At 39.9% G+C, this 17,406-nt stretch overlaps 2 protein-coding genes across 5 annotated transcripts in view; one reads left to right on the forward strand and one right to left on the reverse strand.

Moving 5' to 3' along the window:
• The window catches only part of IL16 (interleukin 16), a 31,627-nt gene extending 21,477 nt beyond the window's left edge, over positions 1–10,150 (forward strand). For 2 of the 4 annotated variants that reach the window (XM_057428468.1, XM_057428630.1), the window contains 8 exons: positions 24–496; positions 2,714–2,852; positions 4,020–5,109; positions 5,622–5,805; positions 7,405–7,506; positions 8,205–8,454; positions 9,293–9,418; positions 9,676–10,150. In XM_057428468.1, coding sequence (XP_057284451.1) covers positions 24–496; positions 2,714–2,852; positions 4,020–5,109; positions 5,622–5,805; positions 7,405–7,506; positions 8,205–8,454; positions 9,293–9,418; positions 9,676–9,869 — 2,558 coding nt within the window. In that variant the 3' untranslated portion in view covers positions 9,870–10,150. Of the gene's footprint in view, positions 1–23; positions 497–2,713; positions 2,853–4,019; positions 5,110–5,621; positions 5,806–7,404; positions 7,507–8,204; positions 8,455–9,292; positions 9,419–9,675 lie in introns of those variants that run through there. The other 2 variants (XM_057428553.1, XM_057428716.1) reach the window with 2 other exon arrangements.
• Positions 10,151–12,582: 2,432 nt separating this feature from the next.
• On the reverse strand, positions 12,583–16,940 carry STARD5 (StAR related lipid transfer domain containing 5). Its single transcript, XM_057428842.1, has 6 exons — positions 16,815–16,940; positions 16,690–16,739; positions 16,422–16,554; positions 15,702–15,819; positions 14,599–14,692; positions 12,583–14,039 (listed from the first exon to the last, which is right to left on the reverse strand). The coding sequence occupies exons 1-6, from the start codon at positions 16,902–16,904 to the stop codon at positions 13,892–13,894; spliced, it is 633 nt and encodes a 210-aa protein (XP_057284825.1). The 5' UTR covers positions 16,905–16,940; the 3' UTR covers positions 12,583–13,891.
• Between the last annotated feature and the right edge of the window lie 466 nt (positions 16,941–17,406).

Genomic DNA, 17,406 nt, shown 5'->3' on the forward strand with positions numbered 1-17,406 from the left:
TTTTGAACGTGTTCCTGATACAGGTGTTAAAAAGCTGGAAATGAGCTGGCATGGAAGACATCCATGCGAAAAACATATTGAAAGGAATGCTGCTTATTGTAACCGCAGGACACAGAAGCTAATGACCCGCTCCAGCAGTGACAGCAGCTACAACCCCAGATCCTCATGTAGTAACGATGCTGCATACCAACTGACTGACTTGAAAGCAAGAGTACATAGCATTGATGTACCAATTACCAGACAACCTGGCCTTCTATACTCATTGTCTGGTAATAATTCAGAGAGAAGTTCCCCTCCTACTTGTGAAGGAGGTCAACCCTTGCAAAACACTAAGAAATCATCAGAGATCCTTGTTCGAAAACCTAAATCATCAAAACCCAAACCTCCACCAAGGAAATATTTTAAGCAGGACTGTACATGTAATGACCAGGGTAATGTGGACAGAAAAGAAAAGCTTGTGTCAGATGTGGCTGTATCACCTATTGCAAGTGTTCAGGTAAAGTAAAATTTGCAAAATGTTTCTTGTGCTTGCACATTTGCGAGGCAAGGAAAGGATGGCAGGAAGAAGAGCACGGATGAAAGAGAGGGTGCACGTATGTGAGAACTGGGGGAAGAGGATGAGGCTCATGCATCTTGGTGAAGCCAGTTTAGTTCAAAACATGATGTTCAAACTAAGGTCAGAAGGCAGAGAAGAGTCTGGAGGAAATTTTCTTCTATATCAAGGACTCTGAATTAAAATCTCAATGACAGCAGCAGCAAGTCTGAGTTCCTCCCTCACTGTCAGTCCTTGTGAACATGTGCCACTGGTGGTATCGAGCACTGTCATGGTTCTGGTGTGACTGTAGCAGCGATGTGGTCTGTGCTGGGACTGGAGGAGCTTGTATAGCCTCTGAGGTCGGCTTGGTCAAATCATTTATGAAGTAGAGAAGTCATGAAACAATTTCTTTGTTTCAGTAGTGGATTCTTATTGGAAGAAAGTGCTAACGTTATGTAAAGCAGGTAATGTGGGGCTCATGCACATTTCATGAGACCGGATACTAAACAAACCCACTTAAATTGCTAGGCACATACAAATTTGTTGATGAGCTACGGTATTTGAAAAACTGAGTGTATATTTGTTACTAAATTTCAGCTCACTTTCATCTAAGATAGAACAGAAAGACAGTGTTTCACATTTGCATGAGCGTGAGGGACTAAGAGATCTGCATGTTGAAACAAAGCTGTGGTTTGTTTAAAAATGAAACCTCTTCCCCCAGGGTTTAGTAATATGCCAGTAGAATGTACAGATCTCAATGCAATGAAGAATAACAACCCCACCAAACAGCCAAGCCAGTTCCTAAGCTGCAGAGATCAAAACAAAACTATCTCAGACTGAAATCCATTTATAATGTTAATGTCCAAGAAAGTTTCAGTTCACCATCTCATGTAAGGTCACTTTTTTACCATATGCTAAGAAGACAGCAGTAGAAACACACTTGTCAGAAGCTACTAGAAAATCCTCTTCCAGAAGTAAAATACAGGGAAACAAGTACTTGTTGAACTTATCACTGCATGCAACTTGCTACTCCTTCAGTACTCAGTTATTCTAAATGATAAGGAGAAAACCTTATTTTTTTAATCTTTATTTCCCAGACATTTTGAATTAGTCAGTTTGAGGCCTGCATATCATCTCAGTTTCTTATAGGGGCTCTGTAGAATGTAAGGTTGCTTTTTCATGGCCAATAATGTTTGATATTTTTGACTGTGCTCTGAACTGCATCAGTATAAAGATAACTGCTATCAATAAAGAGTAAGATCAAACTATATGTTCACAGTGTTTCGAAATTGGCTATTGAATATCTGACGTACATATCTAATAGCAACAGAGCCAATGCACAACTTTTAAGAAGGATCCTACTAAACAGGAGACAGAGAAAGCTTTCCTAGAATAAGAAAGTTACATAAAAAACACAACTACATTACAGAAAAGCTAAGAAATTATTCAATTACTGATTTTTTTCAGTACAATCTCATTTGTTTCTAGACCTTCACTTTCTGTCCTGTTTGGTTTTGATTCCTATTAGTAAATTAATCTTAAATCTTAACTACATAGCAGAAAGCACTTCCAGTGTCACAGCAGTGCAGATGGTAATTTGGTATCGTCAGTTACAAAGGAATGAAGTAATTCTACAGCATGTGCTAATGATGTTGAGAGTTGCACTTACTGCAGCCTCAAACTAATCCTCTCACCCCATGTGTCCAGCTGAAACCAAGAAAGGGAGAGCTCTGAAACAGCAGTAACAATTTAGCTTGTCTGGTTTAGGCTTAAGGGCAAAAGGCTTCACCAGGAAAGAGAGTTTCATAAGAAGTTAGGGGAAATTTGCTTGACTGATTTGCAAAAGTCTACTGAATGGCTGGTTTTGCAAAAATTGAAAATTATAGTGAAAATTATAGTCTTTTAGTTTATTATTATTACTAAATTTGATATATTAATTGCATTTTTTACAGTCTATTTACAAGTGCAACCATAAAATATCATGCCAACATTATAGTAATCTATAATATATTAAGTCCTATGAGGATTAAATCCCAAACAGAAGTGAAAGCTTGATTTCTGTTCAATATTTCTTTTCAGATTAAAACCAAATGAAAATATGGCCAAGCTTTTTTCAGATTCATGAGGTGTGGTTTGTATAATTACATTCTGACACACTTCTGTTTCCTGTTTGTACAGAAGGAAGTTGGAGAGCCAGTGCTAGAGGGGCATAAAACTGATGTAACCCACTGTGTCTTTACCACTTCTCCTACATCATATGATACTGAACGCACAACTGTTCCAGCGGGCAGAGATCAAGAAAGAAAAGCAAATATTGGTATGTTTAATTCCATGAACTTTCCTTTGCAGCTAAACCTAGCATTTAGGTTGGATTGCAAAATGGGTATCGAGCTGACTTCACCCTTCTCCTTAAATGTAGACTTCAACTCATATCTGTAATTTTTGGGTTGAACAGATGAAAATTAAAGTTATTGATTAATGTTTGGAAATAGAAAAAAGGAAAGTTAGCTCAAAAGCAGCATAGTAAGTGATTTATTGTAAAAAGGTGATAATGGACAGGTACACTATTACTGTATTTCTTCAGATGATACTATTTATATTGAAGATTTTATATTAAAGGGTTTTTCAGCATTCTAAAAGGCTTTTTCTGCAGTTTCAAGGCTCAAGTATTGCGACGGTACAAATAAGTGATAATAAATTAGTATTTTGTAGAGCTAATTAGAATTAAGGAAACTTAATGATAAGGTAACTAGACAATCTTAAGAGGTCTCTTACAATCTAAACCATTATGAAATTCTGTAACTTGTGGCTCAGATCATTAAAAAACATGATGTCCTAAAAAATTTTCTTTATTTATACTGAAGCAGGTAACAGTAACTGTGCAACTGCACAAAAATATTTGCTGCTATTCAGCTCTATCATGTCTAACATCAAAATGCTTAATCAACCTATGAAGTAAAAGATATTCCTAATTTAGAATTAAGTTTTTACTTCATGGAAAAATACCACTGGACATGACTGCACAAATTTAAGGAAGCATAAATATTAATCAAAGACCTTACTGAGAGAGTCATTTTAAAGCAGGATATACTTATAAAGGTAGGAAAGAAAATTATTTTTTTAAATAATTTACTGTAACATCAGCTTTTTCACTTAGCTCCAAATATCACTGTGACTTTATCCTTCTGTTTTAACTATTGTAGCCTATGTTAGCACCCCAGAACTTCAGAAGTTGCAGGCCTTTTAGAAAAGGGATCTTGTATATAAGCAGGGAAGAGCCTTGTTTTTCTGTTAATCTCAGTGTCAAGAGTTAGAACTTTCAGCTGAAGAGTTGTGAATTTTAAAAAAGCTTCTTTTAGAAAATTAAAAGATACCTATTGGAGGCTTGAGAAAAATTCAAATGTAATGAATTAATAACAATGCACAGATAAGGAATGGAGAAGTAGAAGGCTGCTCATTTATAAACTATGTTTTTCTAATACAGGGAATCCGCTTTCATCAATACAAAGACCTACACTTAAAAGACAAGCACGGGTAGATTATAGTCTTGATACAACAACAGAAGATCCTTGGGTTAAAATTTCTGACTGCATAAAAAGCTTATTCAATCCTACCATGAGTGAAGACAACGTACACTTAGATTTGCAACCTGGCATGGACACAAAGAAAGAGAATCAAAATCGAAGCAGCTCAGAAACAGTTCTGAAGAAATCAGAATCAGATATAGTTGGTTCAAAAGTACTAAAATCAGATGAAAATGACAGTATGAAAAAGGGCCCTCCTCCTGTTGCGCCTAAGCCAGCATGGTTTCGCCAAAGTCTGAAAGGATTGAGGAAAGCAAATCCAGATGTAAAAACACGGGCAGATCAAAGTCCTCCTGACCTCAAGAGTATTTCCAGCACAGAACTGCAATCCAGTTTATGCCATGTCTCTCCTAGGGGATCATCAATAAAACAAAGAATAAGCTCATTTGAATCCTTGAGTGCTCCACAGTCACCTGAAAGAACACACCGAAGGTTTAGCCTGAAACCATCAGTCCAGAAAGAACACTCTCCCACTGCAACAGGGTCAGAAGTGGCCCCAGCCCGTTTAAACCAAGCCTTTCTCCAACATTGTGAAACTAGCCAACAGTCACCTGTGGTCATGGGTACAAAGAGCCTTGATAGATCTTCCTCTCCCAGGGAGGCCCTTGTGGCTAGCTCAGAAAAATGCAATAATGCCAACACTGAAAAGTCCTCAGGTCTCTTAACTACAGAAGCCATTGCAAATTCCCACCTTGTACGGGTAGCAAAAGCACACAGCCTAAGATCAAGAAGCTTCCCACTTACAGCTACCCAGTCTCTTGAGATGATAAAACCATACGATGAAAAGTGTAGCAAAATCTATTCCATCAGTAGCCAGGTGTCATCTGCTTTAATGAAATCTTTGCTTTGCCTTCCTCAGTCTCCAGCCTCTTCTGGAAACAGTGCATGGGAAACTCTGGACACATTGTCTCAGTCCTCTGTGGAGGATGATGGGACTTCCCTCTTACCTGCAAGTGAGAACCATCACCTGGACACTGGGTTTTCACTGAAGTAAGATACCATATTTAAAAATCAGATTTACAGATCAGCATTGGTGAGCATCTGCGCTGATCCACTGACAGATTAACATTCTAAGGCAGTAGCATACAATAGTACAGCACAGCCTAAGTTAAGAACTTTAGGGCACAAAGGTCAAATAACTCACATGACTGTTACACTGGTTTTAATTTGTACTATATAAACACGTGTATAGGTTAAACCTCCTCCTATGTAAACTGGAATATTTCTAGCATCTCCATAATAAAGGAGATTTAACTCTGGTTTTGCCTGCAGCTAATAGATTATTCCTACTCTTTTATGTGATGTATCCTACTTTTGTTAACATGCTAATGTGATTAATTTATATTCGTATTGCATTTAAAGTATGTATTATGGGAGCTACCACCCCAGTTAAGTGGTAATAAGATCAAAAGATGACTGCTTCAAAATTATCTGTGCTATGCTTTTGTATATATTCTTTCATAACTCGATGTTTCTTTTTTATTCTTGTCACAATGCAACAGCCTCTCTGAGTTGAGAGAATATACTGTGAGCCTAGCAGACAATGAGAACAAGGAAGAGAAACAGGAACATGGCTCACCTCAAGCATCCGGTGTGTCAGGGCAGTCTGTCATCTCTCTGCTTTCCCCTGAAGAATTAGCAAAGCTGATAGAGGAAGTCAAATCACTAGACGAAGCCACCTTAAAGGTAAATCTACTTTTTGGTTTTGTGCATGATTTTCAGAAAGCTGTGCAGTGAATTCTCCAGGTTAATCTTCACAACTTGATATTATAACAAATAAAACAGTCATCTCAATATGTATCAGCAGAAACATTTAACTCAATCAAAAACTTGAACTCTTCAAAGATAACTAAGCAAGAGTAATACCCATTTAATTAACAAAATAACACTTATTCAGTGGATAAGGTCAGCGTATGCAGAAGTAGACATTGATATTTTTGAGATTTTTCTTTTTATTTGGGTTGCTAGTCTGAGACACCCAATGCATCAATTTATAGGATACTGAGCAACCTTTAGTCTTAGTGGATTAATCTAAAACTGCAATAAAGCTCAGAATAAGTCAAAATCAAATTAAAAAATATGCATTCCAGAACTGTAAAGACTTTTGAAGACTGCTTACACTGAAAGAAAAAGCAGACAACACCCAGAACTCTACATGGAAAATAGTTCATCTTCTGCTGGCAGCTATGTGTTTGCTGTGATAAGACACTCCAAGCTGTGCAAAAGCAGCATATCTGCATTAATGCACCAATGAGCCTAAGATAACACTGTTTGCCTCTTGGGTTAACTGCAGTGGCATGCCTCCCAGGTCAGTCCTGGTTTGTGTCCGTACTGCATGGAGCATGGGTAGAGAATTCATGTCTGCCTGTCAGAAGATGAGGCAGACATATTCTCATGTTGGAGACAAAATTCTTACTGACTGCATCAAGGTTTGCTAGTATGCTGCAATCAAAAAGCAGTTTGACAAGCAGAATTTCTGAAAGCCAAGTTTTGTATCAATTTGTGTTGTTTATCAACTTCCCATGTTAGCGTTTTTGATCCTATTAGCAGTAAAGCTATGTTGCAATGTTGCCCTCAATGGGAAATTAGCTTTCCATATCAAGTTGCTTGTTTTCATGGAATTGTCAGGATAAACACTGAGCAGCACGTACCTTCTGCCTGGTTGCAGCTGGCCAGTGGATTTAATCATGGAAGTAAACAAGACACAATATCAAAAATGCAATTACAGTTGCTCATATACTGAACATGATTGTGAAATTGTGGTCAAAAAAGCCACGTTTCCTTCAGCAACTAGGTTAAATGGGAGTGGTCACCCTATACAAACTCATTTTTGGGACAGCTTAATCTACCTATCAGCAGAATATTGTTAAAAAATAAAAATAAGAACAAGAAGCAATTTTTAAGCTCTGACACTTGTATCAATGTGAGTTATGTGCTAAATTCTTTTCCCATTTTTTCAATGAAAAGGTTCTCTAACACGATTCAGTATTATTTTCTATTTCTACAGTACATATCTATATTCTTTATTATAATTCAACTAATGGCCCAGATCCAACTGATAGCCTGTTTAACAAATCAGAACAATTTTAGACACAGAATAGAGTTTTGTAAACTAGGTAATTGATAGGTAAATTTGATCCAAATTGAATACTATTCATCTCAGTATTAAGCTTGTGCCGCTAAGTCTCATTATAAAATGCACAACAGACAAAAAGGAAATATGCAGATTTCCCACTCATATTGACATATTGGAAAGTTTTTGACTTTATTTCTTTCTTTACCTAGGAATTTGATGATATCCACGTTACAATTTTGCACAAAGAAGATGATACCGGGCTTGGATTCAGCCTGGCAGGAGGCATTGATCTAGAAAACAAAGTGATAACAGTAAGTAGCATCTTTCTTTACAAATACTCTAAAACCAACAACTCCCTCTAAAAATACACAACTTACTGGTTTTCTACTACAGAGGCTGGCTTTTGGCACAATCAAAGTAGGCTGCTGTACTGATAAGAGTCAGAATCATAGTCTCAGATGGGTGAAAATAAGACTGCTGCGCAGAGCTTCCCTTTCCAGCTGACTGTCAGTGGTGTCCTGTTTTTCAGGCACCATACTCCCCAAGAGGTCTGAAATTCAAGGCAGGACAATACACAGCCCTCAGCAGGAAGTAACCAACATCTTATTCACATGTTTATAGAAGACTGAGTGGTCAGGAGGAATGAGATAAGCATGTAGTCATTTAAGGGGTCTGGAGGCTAGAGACTACCTTCACGCCTTCTACCTCCCACTGGCAGAGCAGCAAGGACAGGAAGTAGCATAAGCAAGGTACATATCATGGACAGCAAGGCTTTGGCCACTTGATAAAATGGGCTAAACAGATTGCCTAGCTGCTTGAGGAGGGCTGTGTGCAGGAGAACTCTGTACAAATTATTTCAGTCCTCAGTCCTGAAACATGCTAGAAGCAACTTGCTCCTGGCAAAGAATGCAAAATGCACATTGTGAAAACTATTACCTGTTTTAGTGGTTTGTCCTTTTTTTCTCCCTCTTTCCTTGGGTGCATGTGTGGTGACTGGACTCTTCAACAGGTTCACAAAGTGTTTCCCAATGGACTAGCATCTCAGGAAGGAACTATTCAGAAAGGAGATGAAGTACTATCCATTAATGGAAAGTCTCTTAAAGGTGTGACTCACAATGATGCTTCAGCAATCATGCGACAGGCTCGACAACCCAGACAAGCTGTTGTTGTCACTAGAAAAGCTAAAGATGGAGAAAATCTCAATGCTTCAATCAACTCTAGTGCAACTTCAGTAGCAAGTGATGCATCACCAGAGTCTGGTAAGTCCAGTGGCATTGCCTTGCAGCCCCCCACCTGCTAAATGTTTCCTCATTACCTGAAATTCGGGTGTTCATAGCTCAGCTGAGTTAATTTGAGAGCCATGATTGAAGACAGCATGGTTAATAAAACATTCCTGAACAGACATTTGGAGTAACTTTGTTGGAAAGCAAAAGAATTAATGGATTTCTAGAGTAAAATAAACGAGTGTGATCCTCTCTATGCCTTTCTGTAGACGTAAAAAGATTATCATTGTAGTAATACATCTAAGTGAAGGTATAATGACAACTGTGTGAACAGAGATTATTTAATATTATTAGATTCTAGTTTACAAGATTTTATGAAAGAGAATTTTGGTTTGAACAAGCAATGTGCTATTGTTTGTGTACCTGAAGCACACAAGGTCAGATATTTGCAAAACCTTTCACGTTCTTCTGATATTTTTTTGTGGATTTTCTCTAGAGGTCTGTGCCTTTATTTACATACTGCATCTTTTACAAACATTAACATCTTTGTAGTGTATATTACAATTTCATAACTAACATCCAGTATGTTTACCTTAAATTTTGTTCATTGAACATGTTTTTTTTTCATTTTAGCAAATGCCACCAGCTTTCATCTTTGTATTTCCGCTGCCACAAATTCAAACACAAATTTATCTCCCCAGCTTCCCAGGGGGCCTTATAATAGTAAAAAGAGGAATTAAAAGTTATAGTTTTCTCTTTCATTTGGCAGTTTATGGTGCCTTTGTAAACAAAACTGAAGTTCATTTTTTGTAACAGATGTTTTAGCTTTTCAGACTGTGTAGTGCCCATCTGCTAACATTCCATTTGTTTCTAGCAACTGAACATACAATCTGCACTGTAACTCTAGAAAAAACACCTGCCGGTTTAGGATTTAGCCTGGAAGGAGGGAAAGGATCTATTCATGGAGATAAACCCATCATCATCAACAGGATATTTAAAGGTAAATACACTTAAATGTGTACATGGCAAGTCCTTAGCTGATGCAAACCTGCACAGTTCATAACTGACTGCTGATTTATACCCACGGAAATGACATTTTTTTGGAAATGCAGCATTATCCTGTGCAGTGCCAGTAATTCATTGCCTGCTGAGACCAGGTGGTGTACACCAAACATGCTGGTTGTCCTTAATAAGTGAAAGATACATCAAAGTCTCTCCCACACAAAGAATTAAAGGAAAGTAATTTTCTTTCTCCAGGGACTGCATTAGAACAAAGCAGCCCTGTCCAGCCTGGGGATGAGCTGTTACAAGTGCACACAACTGCCATTCAAGGACTCACTCGTTTTGAAGCATGGAATATAATCAAGGCATTACCTGATGGGCCCATCACAGCTATCATCAAGAGGAAGAATCCAAGCTCTGTTACCACCAACTCATCCAAAACTTTGTAAGAGGAGGAAACTAGACTACTGCCAATATTACAAACAGAAAAAAGGATTTTATTACTTGCAGCCATTTGGCTAGCACAGTAAGATACTCCAAAACTGCACATGAAAAGTACACATGATCTTGCTGCCAGTTACAGAGCAAACTGCCTGAGATAAACTAAGATGTGCACAAGATGTGCATGATTCTTATTTCAACATTAAGAAAGAGATGTTTAAGTACAGAATTACAAAATTACTTTATTAATAATATACTGGTTGTAATAAAATACGTGTCATCTATACTACTCTCCTGTTTAAAGCCATTAACTTAAATATTGGAAGCTCATTCTGTGCTAAGTTTTCAGTCCTACTTTACAAGTCTTGCACCCTGCCTTACCTTCCAAGGAGGAAGAAATACGTCTACAAGCCTACATCTCAACGCTACCTTACAGACTGCAGAGGGCAGAGAAAGGGGGATGCAATTCTGTGTGTCAAAATGACAGTGTGTCGTAGAAAACTCCAGCTTTTCTATTTAAACGATAGAACATCCAGGACAGCCAAAACCTTCAAGGTAATTTTTTACTAGCAGTTGAGAAAGATATCAGCAGGCAAACATGGGGTAGGCAGGAAAGGAGTGTCTCAGGGTATTGCAAGGGTGCAGCAGGAAGCTGAGAGCAATACAGGGAAGCTTTTCCTAACCATCCTCTGGCCAGAGGTCTCCAAGGACTACAGCAAGAAAGTAACAAAGCCATTTAGAAGCAAGTCTTACCTTCTAACCAGACATTTTTTTAAAATGTCTTTGTGTTAATTTTGTAAGGAAAAGTACCAGTGAGAATATTAGGGAATTAGAAGTTCTGAATCCAAATGTTTGTTCTGGAGATACTAAATAACTTGGAGACAAGCCTATGCTTCAAACGCTGCTATGAGCATTTTGGCAGTTGCTGCCTAAGCGGCAAATGGAATTCTGCCAGAAGCAGCATGTTTGTCTATGGCAAGATGGTCCTGTGCACGCATTTGCTCTTCTCTGACCTAATTCACCAAAGGGAGAGATGCTCCATCAGGATAGAAGTAGTGCCTAGATGGTTGAAAGCCAGATCGCTGCACTGTTGTTCCTGGCCTTTTACCTTCCTGTAGCTGGGAATTTGTCGCACCCTTCTTCAGTTACTTAATTTCACCAAACCATAAGCTGTAGGAGTTCAGAAACTATTTTCCGTGCACTTAACACAATGTCATAGAAACAACAACTGAAAGGGAAGTAGGGTAGACAGCAGAAGGTATTAGTTGCATCTACGCATATGACTTGCTCTGGCCTTTCCTCACAAGTCAGCTCTATGTTAATCCTTGAAAGAACATTCTTGACAAGCCATCTGCACCACACTTCCACACCCTTTCCCAATTGAGTTCTTTTCCAAAAACAATCCAAACAATTCTCAAAGCAAGATTTCTATGAATTGGTTAGCAACCAAAAGAGGAGAAATGTGAAAGGGAATCTTTTTATGCATTTTTTTTTTAACTGGTACATACATAAAACTCTCTGAATATTTTTTTTTTTTTGGGTAGAATTTCTTGTATTTGACTTTATCTGCATTATTGGTTTAGGCTTAACTAAGTCTAAGGCCTAAGGTGCATATAAAAGATTCTAAGATTTTTTTAACCACTTGCCCATACCACCAATATAGAAAAACTGTACAGAAAGGATTTCTGTATATCCGATAGGATTATAGAATCTGTACAGAAAAGTGTGAACTCTTCAGCACTGGTAATGCTATTTCTCATAAAATGCACTTTTTGTCAGCTGCATGACTGTAACGAGAGAGACTAGACTAGTTACACCCATGGCACAGAGTGCCTTAATTACTTCAATGCCATCTGCTGAAGGTGTCCTCACCTGAATCAGCCATTTAATACCATCAATTTAAGAAATTACATACACCCACCATGACAGGTTTGAACTCGTTTTTTTCCAGAGGTGATGTTCTCACTTCATGTCCAAAGTTCTTCAGTTTTTGTATGCCTCTGCATTTCCTGGCATCTGCCAAGATCAAAAGAAGTGAAAACATGCTGTTTGACAGGCAGTGTGTCTCACTGGTGAATCCTCCAAGATCTTACGAGATGAGCTTTGCCAACACATTTTCATCTCCAGTTTGGCAGGCCAGAGGGCTGAATGTTAAGGACTTTTACTTCCTTCTGGGTAGAAAATTTTGAGCATGTAGAAAAGGGATTCTTAACTTATTCCAAGAAAGAGCCTCATCTATCACCTTTACTGCTCAGAGCAATAAAAAAACATTAACTGTATGATACATAGCTAATAAAAAAACCTGTTTGCAAAAGGTTTACTTGCAGAAATAATGAGTGGAGGCCTGAGCTCTGCTTCTTGAACTTTTTGCTGAGATATTGCACTTCATGCCTAATGACTTTAGCACATTTAGATAAATGTGTATCAGCCTCTGTAATATCAGGGCCCAAATCTCATCAGTGAATTTGTTAGTCATCTTAAGTACAGAAAGCAGCAATTGGAAATTAGGACTACAAAAGCACAAAGAAGCTGGGAGGAGAAAGGATTATCGCCAAAACACCTTTACCTACAGCTCTTCGGGAGTGTAAATGGAAGTGAAGGCTTTTCCCTTTCATTCCTTTCAGTTCAGAGAGATACTGGAGGTCTAGGTGGCTCTTAGGTTTCCTTGATGGGCAATGGTGGGGAACCATTTTAAAGGATGACCCAGGAAAAACAGTAGGATGTAGCAAAAAAATATTTATTTCATCACATGCATACAAGTTTTTACATCTTTGTATACAAAGGAGACTAAAAATTGTTTCACTTTAAAATCGATTCCATAGAGTGAGATTCACAGTGGAAGACTGTGTGCAAGTCCATGTCCTATACTAAATATAAAGTAAATACTAGGACAGAAAGCAGAGCACATTAACCTTGTTGATTATTGAGTTACAGCATTAAAATCACAACCTGTACTTAAATTCCTAATTTGGCAATTAGTTTTCCTTTTGTAATCATACATAATACACAATAACATCTGACATTCCTGCCATAACCAGCACCATAAGTATTTTCAAAAGCTAGACCCATCGCTGGACACAAGATCAGGAGCTGATTTCCCAAGACTGCTGTCAGGCAAACCAGTCTTAGAAAAAAAGCAACATCCTCATGGCCTGTCAAGACAAAGCTATAGAAAAGATTATTTACCCGTTACAACCTCTCACCACAAGTGAACAAAAAATGTTCAAGTGCAGTTAAAAATGGTCAAGTGCAGTTTAAAAAATGGCAAGTAAAGTGCTTAATCCTCTATTTACTGACACCATGTCAGTGCAGTTTGTTTCATAACATTGCAGAAATCACTGGTTTTGGTACAGAGGGGAGAAAGGAACAGGGTCTATTTACCAACCCACTGACCTACAAATTCATTTGCACGGCTAGACTTTGATTTATTAAAAAAAAAAAAACACTTAAGGCATATTTACTAATAGTACTGAAGTCTACTGGAACAAACAAGTAGGATCCTCCAACAATCCAATTTGTTCTGGCTTTTACCATTTGCTGGCTTGGACCCATTGAAGCATCTTAGCAGGTCTAAATGGGCTGGCAGCAAAAGAGCTACCTCTTCTTTTGGGGAAGGACCACTGTTCCACAGGAGCTTCAGAGACAAAACAGGCTGACCTACACCAAGCTAATGCTGTAGCGCTAAGTGGATTTTAGCAATGCTCCTCCTCACAGACACTGACAAAGTGTGGCCAAGAACAGATCCAATACATGCATTAGCTCCCTGCAGACAGCCACCAGTGCTGCCTCCAGGATTCTTCCAGCCTCTGGTGTGGTATTTCTCTACGAAAATGAAGGATATAGTATTAGAAAAGAATACATTGCTTTGCATAGACAGATAGAAAACACTGGTTTTAAAGTTCATTGCTCCCCTTTCACTTTTCCTAATATCTTTGCTGGTAGAAAGTCCTGTAGGCCAACTTCCTATTTCTACCCTCAAGCTGCCAGGTTTTTCCGTACCCTCAGCTGGTGAGGTCAGCAATTGGTCTCATCATGCTTTTAACTGCTTAACAGCTTTGGTCAGGTTACTGTAAAATCCAGCTATGCTAGCTGGAAAGAAGGAATCCACCACCGTTTGGGGAAGATAGCCACCAAGATCAGTCTGAAAGAAACTGAGGAGTTGAGTCCTGTCTGGTTCCCTGCAAAGACAATAAAAGTGATTTTTATAGCCAGGGGTTTAAGATCATTAAGAAATTTACAATGGCTTTTTATCTATTGTCTGATTATACATATTTCTAAGTACTTTTTTTAAGCAAACAACAGACATTTATTCCAAATTTCAATGAATGTGACTATCCCCACAAGTCGAATTACAGTTAAACTAGGCCCTAAATTAGGTTCATGACTGTTTATGAATTATGGCAATGTAATAAACAACCAGATACTCATTTGCCAAAAATTAAGGCCGTATTTCTATGTTCTGCTGAATCTCTGCTTAAGAGGTCAGGGGGAATCCTACTGTGATGATGGATCCTGTAACATCAAAGACTTCCCTCTAGGAAATGAGGACAGACTAATATTCATTGGACAAAAAAAAGAGAACAAAAAGGGCACTCAGTCATAACGATTACCAGTCAAAGGAAAACAGAAACATGCCATTGCCAAGAGGCTACAGATCACATGTGGCCATATACACACATCACACAACGGATAAGAAGGGCTTTAGAATATGTAACATTCAAATAGATTGCTGCTTACCCTGGAAGAGGTATACAGAAACAGCCACAGGGATAATTCAAACCTCTCACAAAATTTGGTCTAGGAGGACACAGCGGGTGTTCCACATTGGTTGCTATAAGAAAAAGCATTCAAGAGAAGTGTCATTTTCCCAGAAGATGATGAAAAGAGTCCTTGGTACTCAAAGCCCCAGCTGAGAAGCAAACTCGCTATATGAGAATATTTTTAAGAATGGAAGTAGAACCTTTTCAGCATGGGGCTGTGTCATAAAAGCGGTCAGAAGAGGCTATGGAATGGGGAAATCAAAGAAGTGTTTAATTTAGAAGCAATTATTACTGAGCTCTGAAGTAAGCATTAAGACACTTTGAGGGAGTTTCATTGAATCCATGTGGTTTCAGGGCACTGCTTTTCTTGAGAGGTCATTCAAGTACTTCCAACAAATCCATGACACAGAAGTATGCCATGCCACTTGACTACTGAGAAGCTGCACTCTACCAAGTATATAAATTCCTGGCAAGGCATTCCTGAACAGGATGGGAAAATGGGACAGCTGAACAATGGGGCAATAAAAGCACTCACTTGTAACAGTTAAACAGGATGAAAGTGAAACAAATAAACACCCTTCCATGAAGTGGCAGACCTTTAAATATCAAAACTATTTAGTTGCATAAGAACAATTATTTCAACATACAGGAGTGGTACATTTATTCAATGACTTCACCAACTAGAGGCAGTGCAGAAAAATTTAAAAAACAGGATTTAGGCTAAAATGGGACTCCTTTTAGAAAGCTTGCAAATTCTTAAAACAACAACAACAAAACCATACACACACAAACACACACACCTGTTTTATAGTAAATTAAATACTTATTCAATCTCAAAATCATAGCAAGAGAAGAAAACACAGACCAACAATATCATTATCTGAACATTAAGATGACTTATAGACTCCAAGAACAACAGTGTAGATAGACCACTAATACTTTATCTTCTGATAAAATACGTTGATCAGATCAACATCTACAGAACAATATGTTACTTATTTTTTATTTTATATTGATCTCTGGTACCTGCCGGTTATCTCCTAACATATTGTGAACACGTTGCAAACACAAGCGTCTTACCAGCAGATAGCATCGTCCCATCTTCAAATTGCTTCATCAGTACCACATCCACAAATTCTCTTGGTGAAATAACCCTCATGAAAGCTGAAGGTGTCGTGGTTCTGCATACAGAGACAGCCTGAAAATCACAAAACAGAGGTATGTCAGTTGATGCTTTCAAAAGCACAGCAGAAAAAAAAACCAGTATTTTCTGGTACTCTCTCACATATGCTTTCTAAACTGTACCAAAGGGTTCTGTTACACCCTTTGTTGAACAAACTCAAATTGACACAGCTAAAAGGCACTATGGTGTGCTGATGAAGGACAGGTTAATGGAGAAAACCAGAGCGCTAACACATTGCTTCCAGGTTGATTAAGGTCAGCTACCACAAGGGATGTTGAAAAGCTAAGATAAGTAACAACAGTGTAGTGCAGGAATATTTAATGTTAAACACATATTTTATGCCTGCAGTATTTAGCCAAGAATATATTAGCTGCTCTTTTCAGAAAGACAAGACAATTGTTAAGCGAATATATACAATTTACATAGAAGTAAAAGAAAAAAAGATCTCTAACCCCAGTATCACCAGACTGATCCAGACAGAGGCTGCACAACTTCTGGAAGCATTTCGACTGCCCTGAATTTAACACAGGCTGCACGCCAGGAAGGTCTGTGCAGGGCCCAGCGCTCCTGAACCCCATGCTGCACTATCACACCAGCACGTTTTTTAAGGAACTTACATCACTGATGACTTCGATGACCTCAAAGTCCTTCACGTTTTGGTCCCACTTGGTCCTGAGCCCTCCGGCCACCGGCTTTATACATTCCCAGACATCCACGGGGCTGGCAGGCAGGATCCCCTCTCCCCTGTACCTGCGGTGGGATGAAATGAATCCCAACCTCGCTGCTCTACCCTCCCCGGCCTCAAACACCCGCGGCAGCAGCGCATGGCGCGATCCCGCACCACGGCACTTCGGGACCCAAACGCGGGGCGCCGGGCGTACTCACACATTGCCATCAAACTCCGCGGAGGGTCTCCATGACACCGAAACCTCGCTCTGCGGAAACGGGAAGCTTTCAGCCGCCGGGCCGGGTCAGCCCCCCGCCCCTCCGCAACCGCACCGCCCGCTCACCGTGCGCCGGCAGCCCCGCCAGCCACTGGGGTCCTGCCGGTAGAACCCCATCTTCTCGGCAGCCGCCTCGGCGAGCGCCGCGTAGTCCATGCCCGGGAAGGAGGAGCCACCGCTCGGATGCCTCCTATGAGGCCTCCGTACGCACCGCCCCCGTGGGCCGATGCCGGTAGCACCGCCTCCTCACCTGAGGGGCCGCGGCCTCACCCCGGCCGGCCGGGTAAACTCGGCTCGCTTAACGGAGCGGAGAGGGAGGCAGGGCTCGGGTTATCCGTGCAGGGTAGGCCAGGGCCGCGGTGACTGAAGCGTGGCTCCCCCGGGCAGCTGGTAACACAGGGCCTCGTCTCAGGCAGCAGCCGCAGCCACAGCCACAGCCACTAGGCCGCAGGCAGCCGCCTCCGGCCTTCACAACCGGCAGGGAGCCAGGGCAAGGGATCTGCTGTTCTCTTACCTAAAGATGGGACTCGCCCACTTAGGACGGGCTGTGGTGCGGCCATGCTGGTCACACCTCCGTGCGAGGCCAGCGAGACACCGCAGGAGGCCCGTCTTCCATGCAGCCCTGGGTGGCATGGCACAGTGTGGTGGAACCAGCTGG

This window comes from Pezoporus wallicus, unplaced genomic scaffold (assembly GCF_028554395.1).
Source record: "Pezoporus wallicus isolate ANWC-B61680 ecotype Strahan unplaced genomic scaffold, APGP_CSIRO_Pwel_v1 contig_3952, whole genome shotgun sequence".
NCBI classification, from domain to species: Eukaryota; Metazoa; Chordata; class Aves; order Psittaciformes; family Psittacidae; genus Pezoporus; species Pezoporus wallicus.

Excerpts from the sequence above, each read along its gene's own strand:
- STARD5 (XM_057428842.1), bottom strand. The coding sequence starts at position 16,904 with ATGGACTACGCGGCGCTCGCCGAGGCGGCTGCCGAGAAGATGGGGTTC. Across the intron at positions 16,740-16,814 it reads GGCGGGGCTGCCGGCGCACG|AGCGAGGTTTCGGTGTCATG; the intron begins GTGAGCGGGCGG and ends CCGTTTCCGCAG. Across the intron at positions 14,040-14,598 it reads TTCTGTATACCTCTTCCAGG|GGAACCAGACAGGACTCAAC; the intron begins GTAAGCAGCAAT and ends TTGTCTTTGCAG.